At 45.1% G+C, this 16,607-nt stretch overlaps 1 protein-coding gene and 1 non-coding gene across 3 annotated transcripts; both read left to right on the top strand.

Annotated features, from left to right (window-relative positions):
• Nucleotides 1–11: 11 nt before the first annotated feature.
• Nucleotides 12–16,441, top strand: KHDC4 (KH domain containing 4, pre-mRNA splicing factor). Of its 2 annotated transcripts, none has more exons than XR_012786869.1 (14): nt 12–135; nt 608–824; nt 3,364–3,492; nt 4,854–4,933; nt 6,038–6,090; nt 6,313–6,476; nt 7,126–7,337; nt 7,867–7,927; nt 10,355–10,412; nt 10,661–10,914; nt 12,504–12,671; nt 13,720–13,804; nt 14,286–14,377; nt 15,171–15,228. XR_012786869.1 is itself a non-coding variant. In XM_075563065.1 (14 exons), exons 1-14 carry the CDS (start codon nt 98–100, stop codon nt 15,368–15,370), a joined length of 1,839 nt encoding a protein of 612 aa, XP_075419180.1. In that variant the 5' UTR covers nt 12–97; the 3' UTR covers nt 15,371–16,441. The 2 variants fall into 2 exon arrangements, 1 of the variants encoding a protein (XP_075419180.1); XM_075563065.1 differs by having other exon boundaries at nt 13,692–13,804; nt 15,171–16,441.
• On the top strand, nt 6,684–6,811 carry LOC142437815 (small Cajal body-specific RNA 4). The gene has a single exon (XR_012782330.1).
• Nucleotides 16,442–16,607: the final 166 nt, after the last annotated feature.

Raw genomic sequence — 16,607 nt, 5'->3', positions numbered from 1 at the left:
GCGCGGAACAGGAAGTGCCCGTGCGTGAGGGCGTGGGGCGGAAGTGACGGGCAGCGGTAGTGGGTCGTTGGCGGGTGGCTAGGCAGAGCCGGTCGCCATGTCCGCGGGGAGCGCGACGCACCCAGGAGCTGGCGGGTGAGGCTCGGGGGCGAGGGCTTGGCGGGAGCGTGGGGCCGCGGGAGGCGGCGGGACTCTGGGACGCTGCGGGCGTGCGGAGGGGCGCTGAGGCGGGGGGTGTGCGGATTGGAGGTCCGGCCCGTCGGGGAGACGGATGGTGAGCAGGCCGGGGTCCCCGAAGAGGGTTGGCGGGCAGCGAAGAGAGGAGGGGAGCAGGGGCTTTTGAAAGGCGGAAACGCGAGCGTATGGGACGGAGTGAAGTCTCCCCCGGGAGGTGACTGGACGACGACGCCGGGGAAGGGTTGAAAGAGGGGGGTCCAGGGAAGATAACGCACCAACGGACGTGTTTTAGGGAGAGATGCGATTTCAGAGTTGGGGGAAGGTCCGAAGCGGTAAAGGGAACGGGAGAGTGGGAAGTTGGGCTGAAGGTGAAGGAAGGAACAGCAAATGGAGGCTCTGGCGCCTAATATCTGCCTTTTCCTTCCTGTAGGCGTCGCAGTAAATGGGACCAACCAGCCCCAGCCCCTCTTCTCTTTCTCCCACCTGCGCCTCCAGGCGGAGAGGTCCCTTGCAGTGGGGGCAGCCCCGGGGGCGCCGCGGCCGCGCCCTCGGGAGCCTTGGATGCCGCTGCCGCGGTGGCTGCCAAGATCAATGCCATGCTCATGGCCAAAGGGAAACTGAAACCAACTCAGAACGCAGCTGACAAGGTACTGGAAGTTGACCGGGGTGAGGGGTGGTCACTTGCCCATTTCTTAGACGTTATTTGGAATCCTGCAGTCGTTTGTGTTCATGCAAAGGGAAAACAATGGTATCCGAGTTGAAAGAGCATTTCCTTTTGGAATTTACCCCATGGTGTTTTGTCAATTCTTGTTTTTCTGAGGCCCTTCCGCGTGGCCTTGTGAACGGACCAAGTAGTTTATTTTGTGCATGTTTGCTTAGTTGAGTTTAAGTTGTATCTATATATTCATTTAAAGGATGGGCATTTTCCCTGAAGACAGAAGAGAAGTTCAGGTAAAATGAGCTCTGATGGAGAGCAAATGCTTTGAGAATGATTGGGGCAGGGAATGTACGGATGTGCTTTATACAATTGATGTATGTATATGTATGGATTGTGATAAGAGTTGTATGAGCCCCTAATAAAATGTTTAAAAATAAAATAAAATGAGCTCTGAGGTAACAGCTCTTATTAGAACAATAGATGTTTACTTAGTGGCTACTTAACTGTTGTTAGATGCCATTGAATTTGTTCCGACCCAACTCATGTGTAACAAGAAACCACTGCTGGGTCCTCTGCCGCTTCAACAGTTCTTGCTGTGTTTGAGCCCATTGTTGTAGCCACCGAGTTAGTCTATCTAGTTGAGGGGCTTCCTCGTTTTCAGTGAGCCTCTACTGGACAATTAAACATTAGTCCAAGAGATGATTATGTATGGGCTGTTCGTTGTATACAAGTTGAGGGAAAGATTAGGTTGTTAAAATTCCTGGTATAAGGGTAAGAGTACTCCTGTAGAATAATAATTAGAATGGCTCATTGTGACTAGAATGCTTGCTTTGCACCCCCAAACCTTAAAAGAATTGTGTAATAGATTATTGTCAGCAGTCTAGAGATGTGGAAAATTGATCCCAAGAGTGAAATAGAATAACTAGTCCAAGATCTGCAAGTGGTAGGTGTACGCGTCGGACATTGAGCTACTTCAGACGGTTGGGCATTTGTTTGTTTGAAAACCTCTCAACGGAAACTCAGCGCCACTGAGTAGGTTCAGGTTCATAGCAACCCTGTAGGAGAGGGTCGGACTTGCCCCCCCTGACGTGGGTTTCCAAGACTGTATCACTTTACAAGCATAAAAAGCATCTTTCTGTGGTGGGGCAACTGGTGGTTTCAAACTGCTGACCTTGCCGTTAGCAGCCTTACATGTAACCCACTCCACCACCAAGTCTGTAAACCTCTAGAGTAAAGAGAATTCCATAGGTTTCAAAGCTGCCCGTTCCACTTTGAGAAATTTTCATGTGAGAAAATGGTTTTGCCTTAAATTAAAATTTGCCCTCTGTTACATGTGAAGAGGTGAGTTCTATGTTGGAACGTATATTCTTTTGTTAAGCTTTCCAGTTCTATAGATTTAGTCAGTCAGTTATAACCAGTCTGGAGGCTTAACTATCATTATCAGTGACCTTGAAATTAATCAGATTTTTTTATGGTTTATAAAGAATACTGGATTTAGAATCTGAAGGTCTGGCTTTGAAACCCGGACCCCTCAGTTATGTCTGTGTTCTACCCCCCTGAGTGTCCGTTTCCTATAATCATGCCTGTGCTGTCCAACCTGTGGCTGCTTAAGTTAAGGGGAATTCAATCGTTCCTCAGTCACGAATTGTATTTCAGATGCTCGGTAGCCATGTGACTAGTGACAACCACATCAGACTGCACAGGTAGAAAGCATTTGTATCTTCATAGGAGGCTGTTGGATATCACTGACATATTCCTTTAAGATACTGACCGTAAGTGTTCAGTGAGATAAATGCAAAGTGCTGGGTGAAGGTCAAGTGATGAGTCTATTTAGTTTGCCTCCATATTTTTAAAATGTATCTAATGCACATAAGGACTTTTGAAAATTCACGGGACCATTGTTTAAAACTTACTTTGAATTGGGTGAAGATTTTCAAAGCAGACTGGTTTTCCACTCAGTAATTCATACGCATTTTATTTCTTGATTGTTCTATTATCGTTTAACTCCATTTTTCCCTTGGGATGGTTTTTTGGGGGTTTGTTTGTTTGTTTAAGCCTTCTTGTATTTTATCCTCTTGAGCAGATTGGTTAGCCATCCAAGCGAACTAGTTTCATGTGCTGTTCCTCTGTGTTTGTCCTAAAGAAAGCGACTCTCCTGGGAGCAGGGTGTTTGGGCGGTTACGCTTGGGCCCCACCTTTGTTTTCCTCGACATCTGGCTGTAAGGCAGGCAGCATCACCCGACTCCGGTGCTCTTTAGAAGCTGTAGCTCCTCCTCCATAGAGCTCCCGTAATTACACACATGATCAGAGAAATCTGATGATGGCCTTCAAGTAGATTGGCTACTTGCTGTCAATATTTATTTCATTTGTGGAGAATGACCAGAAAGTATTTCCAAGGGTGTTTGCTGACAGGTGAAGGAAAAGATAGGGAGATGGTGGGACTTGGGGATAAGTGGTTGAAAAATGGGTAACTCGAAGATTATATTCTATTGTATAAATATTTTAATCTGATCTCTCCCTGTTTGTAGCTTCAGGCACCTGGCAAAGGCCTGGCTAGTAATAAAAGCAAGGACGACCTGGTGGTAGCTGAAGTAGAAATCAACGATGTGCCTCTCACCTGCAGGAACTTGCTGACTCGAGGACAGACTCAGGATGAGGTGTGGAGTAGTGGGGCCCCTTATTTGGGTAAGATAGGGATGGGTGTCATTTCAAAAACAAGGACCTCTAAACTCCAGCCAACCTAAAAACCCAGAACTAAACAAATGAACATCCACAACCATCAATTCGATTCTAGCACGCAGCCACCCTGTGGGGCAGAGTAGAACTGTACCATCGGTGCCGCTGTTTGTGGTTCAGTGCTGTTGTGTTGGCTCTAAGTCACAGTGGCCGGGCAACAGAAAGGAAGCACAGCCCGGTCTTGCCCCATCCTCGAGCCCATTGTTGCACCTGCGTCTGCGTCTCACGGAGAGTCTTCCTCTTTTTCACTGTCCCTCTTCTTTACCAAGTACGATGTCCATTTCTAGGGTTGCCAAGGCTGTAAATCTTCTACGGAAGCAGACCGCCTTGTCTTTGCCCCACATGGTGGCTGGTGGGCACACACTGCCAGCCTTTTGGTTGTGGACTTTAAGCCCTGACCCACCAGTGCTCAAGCACAAGTAGGAGTCAGCTGGTGGTTAGTGGGATTAGGTTTAATTTAACGGAAAAAGAGCAGCTTCTGAATCAGAAGTTCTCAAATTTACTTGACCTACCACCCCCTTTGCAAGAACTGAAACTTGTCCCTGCAACCCCCTGGCAACTAAAAACGTGCTGTAGCCCCCAATCCAGGAGAAAGTGGAGTCATGTACTCTTGCAGCCCCCCTGGATTGTTGCAGAGCCGGAGGGGAGTGGTGTCACCCACTTTGGGGAGCACTCTTCTAGATGAAGGTCTTGAAATGTGAACTGGTATTGTTTGATCAAGAAACTGGAATTGAAATTTCAGGTAGAGAAGAAAACATTCCTACCTTCATGGTGAATAAAAGGGAGAAAACGTGCTGCCGTCTGCCTTGGGAATCAACCAATGATCACATTTCTTTTGTATGCCCCCTGTCTTTTTCATCCCCGACACACTTTTATTGGGAGCTCTACAGCTCTTATCACAATCCATACATTCATCCAGTGTGTCAAGCACTTTTGCACTCAGTGTTCTCTCCTCTCTTCGCACTTGAGCCCCTGATACAAGCTCCCCATTGCTTCCTCCTCCCTCCCCCACCCTTCCTCCCTCACGAACCCTTAATAAGTTATAGATTATTCTTTTCATATCTTACATCGTCCTCCATTGCCCCTCACTTTTCTGTTATTCATTCCCCTGGGAGGGGGTTCTTGGTTGATAATTGGTGATCGCTTACCTTTTTCTCCCCACACCCTCCCCTAATCCTCCTGGTTTCTCTACTCTCCTTGTTGGCCCTGGGGGTTATCTCTCCTGGATTCTTATCTGTAGCAGTGTGATTGCTTCCTTCTAATGGAACATTTTCCTTCTTAGATCAGCAGACTCAGTGGGGCTGCGGTGTCAACTCGAGGGAGGTTCATGACCACTGAGGAGAAGGCCAAAGTGGGACCTGGGTGTGTATGTGTGTCCTGTCCTCTGGGGAAGGGCTGGGGGTGGCTCACATCACCTTCATGTTTTCCACTCTCGAGGAAGAAGGGATGCTTGCCTATATATGTGCAGTGAAGCGGATCTCTGAGTGGCTCAAATGGGTGTAAGAAGTGTGGCGGCTTTTCCTCCATGATTTTTATTGAGGGAAACTTAATTATGAGAAACTAAAAAAAAAGAAGACAATTGTTAATTTTAAATTTACATGCTTCTAAACTATTTCCCTCCCCATGAAGACATTTTCACCCCAAAATGACCCTGCTGTTGAGCCAGATTTTATGCAGAGTGGACTGTCCTGTGGGTCCTCAGAGCACACCTTTCTCCTGAAAAGCGGTGCTTTTGAAGCGCTGACATTGCAGTTAACAGCCTGACTGGCAACCACCAGGGCCCCTTCCCTTCACGGGAGTTCATATTCTATTGTCATCTGTTAAAAATAGGCCTTCTTTTCTCATGACTATGGCATGGAATGTAGGTTATCTATGTAAATATTTATTAGCTTCAATTCCCCCATTGTTTAGTGCTTGAGCTTATGGCACAGCTTGTTAACATTGGCTTACACATAATTAGGAGGTGAAATGTGCTCTCACCCAAAGCCAAGGGTGTATGTCAAAGGCAAATTAAAAGTATCATCTGGGTGCTAGTTGCCATTTTGCGTTTTCTCTTAGCTTCTACCTTCTAAGCATGTGGGTGTTGATCACTTTGTTCACGATCAGAATCTGAATTTTAGCTACCTTACATTCAAATTCTAGAGTTTACTTAGTATGGGTCTCCTTCATTTGGGTAGTTAGAGGAGGAAAGTACCTGCTGTAACTTACTAGGTGTCCAACAAAAAGTTCCTTTTCTTGAACTTGGGGTTACCTTGATTGAGTACTAGTAAATGAACCCATAGCATAGATTTTAATCCTTACCTGGACTGTTTAACTAAACAAGAATTTGTGTTCTTAAGCACTGTAACTCAATACTCAGTGTGTGTGTGCATCTTTTTCTTTTAAATTACAAATTAAAGTTGGGAACTGCTTTGCTTCCGTGGCTAAGGCTGGGTAGTAATAGTCATTTTATATCTCTCTTTATAGGGATCGTCCTTTATATCTTCATGTTCAGGGTCAGACCCGGGAATTGGTGGATAGTAAGTAATGTCTGACTCACCACTTTGTTGTGAAGGGTGTGTTTCAGAGCTCTGGTGACTGTGTAACTCTTAGTTCATGGACTTTGTACAAACGTGTGCCCGGGAAGCACCTATAAAACGGTTACGGCTTGCACTGTTGGACCACGCCCCATCCTAAGCATTGGGCTCTGGTTATTGCATTCGGTTCTCTGGCACAGTGTTTTGCTATCTGTCGTTCTCTAGGAGCTGTAAACCGAATCAAAGAAATCATCACCAATGGGGTGGTGAAGGCAGCCACCGGCACAAGTCCAACTTTCAATGGGGCAACAGTCACTGTTTACCACCAGCCTGCACCCATCGCTCAGCTCGCGCCAGCTGTGAGCCAGAAGCCTCCTTTCCAGTCAGGGGTATGTTTGGTGAAGGACTCGGCAACCATTTCTCAAAATTCTAACCCGGAAGTTGCCCACAGTGGATAATGTGGAGATGCATCCAGGGTGTCGTGAGCATCTGAAACCCACCTCTCTCATATTGGTTCTCTAGGAAGAAGGTTGATCAAAGGGCATGAATAATGTATGTTTTCAAGTTAGCAGCGGGTATTTGTGAGCTTGTTAGCAACTGGAGGACTAAGAAGGCTGGGTCTGATGAAGCAAGACTCTGCTGATACACTCCTCCTAGACCAAAGGGGTGGAGAGAGCAGCCCTTACTGAGAGCACCACGGGGCTGACTGTGCCACCCAACATCCGCTTACTGAGACAGGAGCAAGTTTTGCTGGGATTCCTTTTTTGCTTAATGGGCTCCTGTCTGGCTCCGAGGAGGTGGAAGTATCATACTGGGGCTTTTCTCTTCACCTCTTGCTGAGCAGATTAGGGTGTTGATGCCCCTTGAGTAGTGTTCTCATTTGAATTTAGACTGCTTGATTGAGTGCTCATGCAAGAAATTACAGGGGCCTTTGTTTCTGGGTGTGATTAAAATTAGCTGGTGGTCAGAATATTGTCTGCGACATGAGAATGTACTTGTGTATATTCTCTGTTTAATCTGAGTTCTGTTGTTTCACAGATGCATTATGTTCAAGATAAATTATTTGTGGGTCTAGAACATGCTGTGCCCACTTTCAATGTCAAGGAGAAGGTGGAAGGGCCAGGCTGCTCCTACTTGCAGCACATTCAGATCGAAACAGGGGCCAAAGTCTTCCTCCGGGGCAAAGGTTCGGGCTGCATAGAGCCAGCATCTGGCCGAGAAGCTTTTGAACCTATGTATATTTACATCAGGTACGGATAAGGGGCGGAGGGCATGGCAGTCCTTTTCAGTTAATTATTGTGCAGGAAACACCCAAAGCAAGAGCAAATGGGCTTAAATTGTAATGGGAGGGATTTTGGGTTCAACACTAGGAATACTCACCAGGCCACTCAGTAACCAAAGAATTGACTCAGGAGGTGGAATTGTCTGTGAATGCCCTCCTACTCTCAGAGAATTATTTCAGTAAAGTCTTGGGTTTTATACAAGTCTCAAAGGCTTTGATTCAAAATGGTGATGAACCTAAAATGTGTCATTTAAACCTATGGCCATTTAAACACAAATTACAGTGATTTTATCTCATGATGTACCCTACTAAGAGAAATCTGTAAGATATTTGTATTACACAAGTTCTAACTAGAAGGGCTTATAAAAAGCTCTGGGGGTGGGGGGGCGGTTCAGAGGCTTGGGTTTGAGCTATCGTGAATACATTAAACCACACAGCCTGAAATCGAAGGCAGAATCCCGCATCCCTTCTTTTTCTGTTAATATTTTTCTTTCCAGTCATCCCAAGCCGGAAGGCCTCGCTGCTGCCAAGAAGCTCTGTGAGAACCTCTTGCAAACAGTGAGTGTGTTTGTGTGCGTCTCTGTCAGGGGAGTTCCTGTCGTGGGGGCAAGTGGTTTGGCAGTTTTTCTCAGTCTGTAGTGAGGAGTTGTGGTCGTGGAGTGGTTCAGCCTTGGGCTGCTCACTGCAAGATCAGCTGTTGGAAACTACCAGCTGCTTCTCAGGAGAAAGCGGAGGCTTTTTATTCCCATAAAGAGTTACAGTCTCAGAAACTTACGGGGACTGTGCCACCCTGCCTTATAAGGTGGCTGAGTCTGCATCAACTCGATGGCAGTGAATTTGGTTTGTAGTAACTAGGAAGGTCCTCACCAAGATGAATTAACACAGTGGCTGCAACCATGGGCTCAAGGGTAGGAGGGGCACAGGATTGATGTAGCGTTTTGTTCTGTTGTACATAGGTGTGCTATGGGTCAGAACCGACAGAAGAGGGTTGACAACATAGTACTAGCACTCTAGGAGGAAGTTAGGCCCCTCGGCAAGGTGACAGCTGTGAGAATTTCTTACTTGGGAACTATTCCAATGGGGAGTTCTAGCTTGGAATTTCAATGTTACCAGTTATTTAAATCATTTTCATTGTGGTTGAGTCGCTACTGATGGACAGTACAAATTCCTTTGAAGATTAACGGTAGCTGAAGGGTTTCACTGAAGGCTACACGGCTGTTGACAACAAGATCAGTCAGCAGTGGGGAAGGGTTTTAACAGAAAGGCTTTCTGCTCGCATATAGCTTTACAGAGTTACCATGCATCGGAATCAGTTCGGTAGCACTGAGGGGTTTTACTTTTGGTTTTTTTGCTGACAAGTGGGGCTATAGTAGTTTCGTTAGTAGTGTCTTTGGGATAAATGCTTATTTGATTATTCATCCTTTTTATTCTGTAAGGAAATGACAAAAAGTTAAACTATGTGACTACTTTATAGCATCTAAAGGAAGTCAGGCTTTGGGGTTTGGATGTGTTCAACCTTGTATTTGGTGTGTAAGGGAATCCTGATGGGGGACTGTGGTCCTTGCTTATGAGCAAATAACCTGATTCGCCAGCCCCTGAGGGTACCAGATAACGTCCCAGCCACTCCTCAGGTTTTTCTCATATTGAGAGGCTTAATGGGATTCAATGAACTGGAGGTGAAAATCTACCAAAATCACATCCTAATTCTATTTATATTTTTAATATTTAATCATGTTTACCCATTAAGTGTTGAATAAGTAAATTAGTGAATTCTCAACAGTTATACGAAGAATAACTGTGCCTGATTCCTAAAACCTGACCTAATGTGCTTCTAGATGTACCTTCTTATAAGTTCTATTAAAAGTTTATTTAAAAAATAAAGATCAGTTATCAGGCATCAAAGAACAAAAAATCATCATATCATTGGCTGCACACCTCCATGATAGGATCGCTGAAGACAAATGGGTGCATAAGCAAATGTGGTGAAGAAAGCTGATGGTGCCCGGCTATCAAAAGAGATAGTGTCTGGGGTCTTAAAGGTTTGAAGGTGAACAAGCGGCCATCTAGCTCAGAAGCAAAAAAGCCCACATGGAAGAAGCACACCAGCCAGTGCGATCACGAGGTGCCCAAGGGACCAGGTATAAGGCATCATGCAAAAAAAAAAAAGAATATGTGTACGGGGATATATATGAAGGGGGAAGTGGAGACCCAAGGCCCAAGTGTCCGCCACTGGAGATCCCCTCATAGAGGGGTTTAGGAGAGGAGATGGGTCAGTCAGGGTGCGAGGTAGTACCGATGAAGAGCACAGCTTTCCCCCAGATCCTGGATGCTTCCCCCAACTACCATGATCCGAATTCTACCTTGCAGGGCTGGATAGGGCAGAGGCTGTATCTGGTACATTTGAGGGCTGGAGGCACAGGGAATCCAGGGTGGATGATACCTTCAGGACCTAGGGTGTGAGGGGCGATGCTGGGAGAGTGTAGGGTGAGAGGGTTGGAAAGGGGGAACTGATTACAGGGATCCACATGTGACCTCCTCCCTGGGAGAGGGACGGCAGAGAAGGGGGGGAAGGGAGACTCCGGATAGAGCAAGATATGACAAAATAACGATGTATAAATTACCAAGGGCACATGAGGGAGGGGGGAGCGGGGAGGAGGGGGAAAAAAAAGAGGACCTGATGCAAATGGCTTAAGTGGAGTGCAAATGCTTTGAGAATGATTGGGGCGGGGAATGTACAGATGTGCTTTATACAGTTGATGTATGTATATGTATGGATGGTGATAAGAGTTGTATGAGTCCCTAATAAAATGTAAAAAAAGGAAAAGAAACCCAAATAAAATAAAAGTTTATCAAAAGTTTAATTTGAGTGACAACTTATATGTAAACATTTACCTTCCAATCAATTTGGGTTGTGTAAACAGGCCCTTATAAATACAAAGTGAATTGAATCTGCCCTAGATGCATTTGTTTCCCCTTCTCTTTCAGGTTCATGCTGAATACTCTAGATTTGTGAATCAGATTAATACTGCTGTACCTTTGCCAGGTGTGTATGTCTTAAAGTATTTGTTTTAATTTTAGAAAACAAAACCTAACTAGTTATAGCTATGTACAAACGATGATACCTGAAGTTAAACTACTGTGCCAGGGCACTAATGTTCCCTTCAATTTGGGGTGATTTGGAAATTCATTCTTGCCTCAGTATTTTTCTTCCCCTAGATGTTAAGTTTAATATTCGGCTAAAATGTCTCATTCTGCTGCAGCTGATTAAACACTTTTTTTCTTCCCCCTCAGGCTATACACAACCCTCTGCTATAAGTAGTGTCCCTCCTCAACCACCATATTATCCATCCAATGGCTATCAGTCTGGTTACCCTGTTGTTCCCCCTCCTCAGCAGCCAGTTCAACCTCCCTATGGAGTACCAAGCATAGTGCCACCAGCTGTTTCATTGGCACCTGGAGTCTTGCCAGCATTACCTACTGGAGTTCCACCTGTGCCAACACAATACCCGATAACTCAAGTGCAACCTCCAGCTAGCACTGGACAGGTAGGATGGTACCACTGAGTCAGGAAACAGCTGGGGGTGGGGTGGGGAAGGGGCTGAGGGGAGAGAGTGGTATGTATTATTCAGAAGGAAGTCATGTTACGAGACTGATTTCTGTCTTCCTGTGGCCCTACCACCAAGATACATGTACACATGTATCTGTCATTCTGAAGTTTGCTGTTGTTTCACAAATCTTGCTACCAGATTGTTTAGTCCAAAAGTTGACAGACTCAGTAAAGGGCCATCTAGTAAATGGTGTAGGCCTTGCAGGCCATGTGGCTTCTGTCGTAGTTGCTCCACTCGGTCCCTGTATTATGAAGCGGCTCTGTATGTGCAGTACTTGAGTGCATATTGGCAGGGCCTAAGGAAACTTGAATGGTGGAAGTAGGTGGCCAGACAGGATAGATCATGGGCCATAGTGTGCCTACACCTGGCTTTGGAGTGTTAAGATGGAATGATTGCTCGTAGCTGTTCTAATTTTAGAAAGAAACATACCACGTATAGGTTTTCCTGAGTTCCAGACCTAAGTATTCTGCATAATGGTGTCTTCTCAAATTGTGGAAGGTAGTAGAATTTCAGGAAAGAAGTCGATAGCTAGCTCCTCGGGGTGAGGGAGACTAGTGAGAGGATTTGTGGCACACCCTCAGTGTGCCCGTGCCAGAGCAAGCTGCAGCCGCGGACCATTGCCCAGCCTGACCACCAAGGGCTGTGAGCCCTGACAGGCTGCACATGCCGACACCAGAAGAGGGTTTGTGAGCTAAATTCTGCAGGTGGTCTCTAGTCATGTCTGTTTTATATTTAAGCAGAGCTTTAGCCCCCTAGCTTTGAGCTCCATTCCTTTGTAGTTAGCAAGCGACTTAACAGTGGTTAAGAACTGCCTGTCAGGGCTCATTGATCACACGTCCTTTGTTTGTGTGCCGTGGGTTTTGGAGTCTAACTTAAATCTGCCCGGGCTTTGCTTTTCCTCGTGAATGAACCCACGCCATTCTGTTACCTTCGAGGGTTGCAAAGATTACCTAAGAGAGCCAGGCTGTCAGTAAATGTGAGCGGTTTCTCATAGCAATGGTAGGTTTCTTTGCATTGTTTTCTCTCCTAATACATATTCTTTTCATAATCTCGTGTATTCATTTTTGGTATGCTCTCTTAAAACCTGAGACAGCCTTGCTCTTGACAAAGCAACTTACTAATAACCATGGGAATGACAGGTGAAGGTACCTTTGCCACGTGTATTAACAGTGATTAGTATACAGAAAGAGCTAAGACATTGGTGAAAGGACTAAGTAAGTGATTATTGTTGCTATTGTCTGTCTCCTGCACAAAGTTCACAGGTGGAGTCTTTACTACCTGTTAATGGGCATGTTTGCTTTTCACATCCCAATGACATGGTGGGTTTTTCTTGAGGGTTCAGAGTGGTCCTATATGTAGATCATTTCCCTGGGAAGGCAGGTGGTTAACCAAAGTTCCCATGAAGGAAACTAGCAGAATGTGAGCGGTTCAAATGCTGCATGTGGAGTCAGATGCCCATTGTGACCTGGGTTTTCTTCAGTTGGGTCATCTCACATGATTGCTTCCTTGCTTTGTTTTGGTCCCAGAGTCCAATGAGCGGGCCTTTTATTCCTGCTGCTCCTGTCAAAACTGCCCTGCCTGCTGGGCCCCCGCCCCAGCCCCCACCCCCACTCTCAGCTCAGCCTCAGGCACAGAAGAGACGGTTCACCGAAGAGCTGCCAGATGAACGAGAGTCGGGACTTCTTGGATACCAGGTTAAATACAACACCTTTCTTCACCTTACTCTCCTACAGTAGGCTCCTTCTAGAGAAAGAGACATTCGTATCTCTGTCCGCAGTGCTCCAGACACAGGATTTTTACTTTCTGGATTCCATTGAAGCGAGATTTTTATTAAATGTGTGGGATTGATCTACAGCCTCAATTTTTATGTGTGGGTGGGTTTTCCCTTAGGTTTCACTGGGTCACTGTAGTAGGGAAAGACGTCTTCCTCTGGCCGGCACCTGTAGAATGCCGCATGTCCTCTTGGTATGCAACCACTGTACCGTTTACCTGGAGTCGATGCTGGCTCGTGGCAGACCCATCCGTGTAAGAGCTGAATGGTGCTCCGTGGGGTTTTCATTGGCTGGCTGCCAGGCCTTTCTTCTGAGGTGCCCCTGCTGAGTGCCCTAACAGCCCAACCTAGGCACATTCATACAACCCTCTGGGGAGCCCATGATGGGTCTTCTCTAAGATTCCACCAGAAACTGCCGTTCCACCAACAGGTGGTTTGTGTTTCCAACTATGTCTTCAACATGCTATACACATACCCCACCCCCCAAAAGGATGATGTCCCCTCCGTTCTGTACCCCCAGAAAAGACGGGGGGGGGCTGGACTGATCATGTGCACATAAGTAATTGTGGGCACACATTAAAGAATTTCCAGAGGCTATTAAAATATGCCACACAGTACAATTTTGTTTTGAGGCAATGAAGACTCACCATTGCTTTTGCCAGAATCTCTAAGAGCATTCTTTGAGGCATTTTAATAGTTTATAGCTAGTTTGTAGAAACCTGTTGAATTAGAGGTGATCAGTTGAAAACAGACATACAGAACAAAATGAATCCCAGCATCCCTGCTCTGACCACAGTTAGGCTCCAAATCCCTAAGCCATGTGATTCAATTTGACTTACTGCCCTTTATGAGAAAGATGAGGCGCTTGAGAGTTACATTAAGGAGCTAAAGCCCATGCAGCAGTTGTAGATTTGCTAATGCCACTGTATTTTTCTGCTCATAGCATGGACCCATTCATATGACTAATTTAGGTACAGGCTTCTCCAGTCAGAGTGAGATGGAAGGTGCCGGATCCAAGCCAGCAAGTTCCTCCGGCAAAGAGCGAGAGAGGGACAGGTGAGTTTGTTGGAACGTGATTGAATGAACCCATTCAGGCGTTGCTTGCGCCGTTTGTGATAGTAATGATCATTGCTGCACACTTGGATCGCGTTTGTGTGATTGATGCAATAATGGAAAATGGTAAAGCCTTTCCCAGGCTTAGAAGAAGTTGTGCTCTACTTTAAATGATCTTGTACATCTAAGACGTCGTTCATTGTCGGACCATTTTCTTACTACTTGGGATCATGGGATATTGTAGATGGAGGTAGTTGAATGGGAGCCCAGCCTCCTTTCCAATGTGATCAGTTCACCTTCCTAACTGGGAACTGGCCGCTCGGTTCCATTTTGGCTGCTTTAGTGGGCCTTACAATCTTACATGCGTGATAATATCTTGAAGTATCAAGTGAAAAGAATTTTAATTAGGGATCAAAGCTCTAATCTACTTCATAAGTTAAAAGTGGGTTGAATTTGAGAGAATGTTTTTTCCATTTTTCAACAGGCAGTTGATGCCTCCACCAGCCTTTCCAGTGACGGGAGTGAAGCCAGAGTCTGATGAGAGGAGTGGGCCCGGGGCCTTGGCAGGGGGCCATGGTAAGTAAGTTGTCACTGGGGGGCAGCAGGGAGTCTTCCTCTGTTCCTTTTCTAACCTACTAGTCACTCGTGTGTTGAGTCCAACCTCTGACCTACTGGCTAATAAAGAACACTTCTTTTTTTAACACGGATGACATAGTTAGGCAACTTAAATGTCATAGCATCAGTGACACTTGTACCGTAGGACGTAGTCCTAGTGATTGGAGGGCTGTCTCACAGTGTTAGTGAATTACCAGTGGGAACCTGAGGTGGTTCTCCTACAGAGTGTTGGCAACTGAGCCACATTTCCTGTCCATAGGATTGATAATGCTCACTCAGCCTGTTAGGAAAAATGTTGTCTTAGTATCCCAGAACTCTAAATCCTTAGAGGTACAGAACCATCATTTTGTTTGTTGCTTGTAGTCATAATAAAAATGAACAGAAGAAAATGCATTTTTTCTTTTCTTAACTTCTTTTCTTTTAACTCTTTAAAAGGTGAAATATCAACCCCCCCAGAGACTCACTTGCTAACTTTCCTTTTTTTCTTTCCTTTTTTTTTTTTATTTTATTTTTTTGTGTTTCTTTTTTTCTTTCTCTGTTTTCTTACATGGTTCTGATGGATTCACATTTGCTGATGCTGGTGCTGTTTTTCGTGTGATCATCAACGTTTTGGGGTGACCATTGACCCTGTGACTTCAAAATGGTGTCCAACTAACCACTTATAATTAACATCTTTTTTTTTTAATTAACGATTTTATGGTATTTTTTTCTTTTTTTATGTGGGTATGGGCGTGGGGTATCTTCTCTCTCCTAGATTATCCAGCCAAGAAGATGAAAACTACAGAAAAGGGTTTTGGCTTAGTAGCTTATGCTGCAGACTCATCTGATGAAGAGGAGGAACACGGAGGTCATAAAAATGCAAGTAGCTTCCCACAGGGCTGGAGTTTGGGCTATCAGTACCCATCCTCCCAGCCACGAGCTAAGCAACAGATGCCGTTCTGGATGGCCCCGTAGAAAACACTGAACACAACACCGACTCTCAAGGACTCTTCTGTAGCAATAATGCATGTATTTGATTTAAACAAGACTTCGGGGCCTGTACGGAGAATCATCTTGGACCTTTGCTGAATTTCGAGAAACACTGTCCCCTTCCTAATGGGCTCCATTCCTCTTAAACATCCTTATTTCTGCAGTGGCATAGCATCTGTTAAAATTTACTTAGAAACACACACTTGTCTCTGAGGCTTTTTTTCAACAGTGGACGCAATGTGCTTGTTGCACACAGCACCCCGACAAGGTTGGTTAATCCCATTTATATGTGACCGGGCCCAGCCTTTTCCAAACACGTAGCCCTTACTCTGTTGTGAAGAAAGTTTTGGTTGACTTTACTGCTGTTTAGTCAAATAATAACTGGTTGCAAACAAGTCCTGTTTATTGGGTGGAAGGGAGTGATTTTAAGGCTATTCTGTACTTTCAGTACTTAATTGTAAGAGCCTCATTCATGTTTCATTTTGCATTCTTCAGAGAAAATGCCTTTGTACTAAATTCAGACTGTTGGCTATAGCTGGATCCTGGGTAGGAAAATGAAGTTACTTTTCCTTGTGTCTTACTTTTGGGAGCATCCACAGGCTGGCCCCTCAGGCACACTTATCTTGGCCATTGCTTTTTAAAATTGTCCTTCTCAGCTCCTTGTCTTCAGCTGGGTCAGAGAAAACTACTTGACCAAAGCTGGTCAGAATTCATCACAAATGAAGCAGCGATCTGTCTCTCAGAAGTGGTTGCAGCTACACTTGAGAGATTTGACTGCTCGCAATAGGATGATGGTGGACTTAGTGACTGAAGTTTCAACTTGTCCTTTTTCTTGGCAATTACAGGTTTTGCCAAAAGAACTTTTTTGTATCAAACTGATGTGTAAAAGTGAAGGAGCTAGTCTGCTGAACCAGAAGTAGTTTGAAATATCGAACTGTCATTTTTGCACATTTGAACACTTGGCAGGCTGGCTTTGTATAAACGTGTCCTCTGGTTTCCTAAATGTTGTAAATATTTAGACCATAATTTCATTATAAATAAATGGACAAATATTCAGCTTTGTTTCTCTTTTTCTTTCATAAGCTAACCATGCACTTAACCTTTACTTCATAACCTTTTGGGGGAGGTGTGATGGATCCAAAAGTTTGCATATCATTTCAATGGTTTTATGACTTTCCAAAATGCATCCTTAAAGTACGGATGAAAACGTTAAGGTCATGAG

The sequence above is a fragment of the Tenrec ecaudatus genome, chromosome 1 (genome assembly GCF_050624435.1).
Source record: "Tenrec ecaudatus isolate mTenEca1 chromosome 1, mTenEca1.hap1, whole genome shotgun sequence".
NCBI lineage: Eukaryota > Metazoa > Chordata > Mammalia > Afrosoricida > Tenrecidae > Tenrec > Tenrec ecaudatus.
The sequence above is the reverse complement of the archived record's forward strand: the minus strand, read 5'-3'. Positions and strand labels throughout refer to the sequence as shown.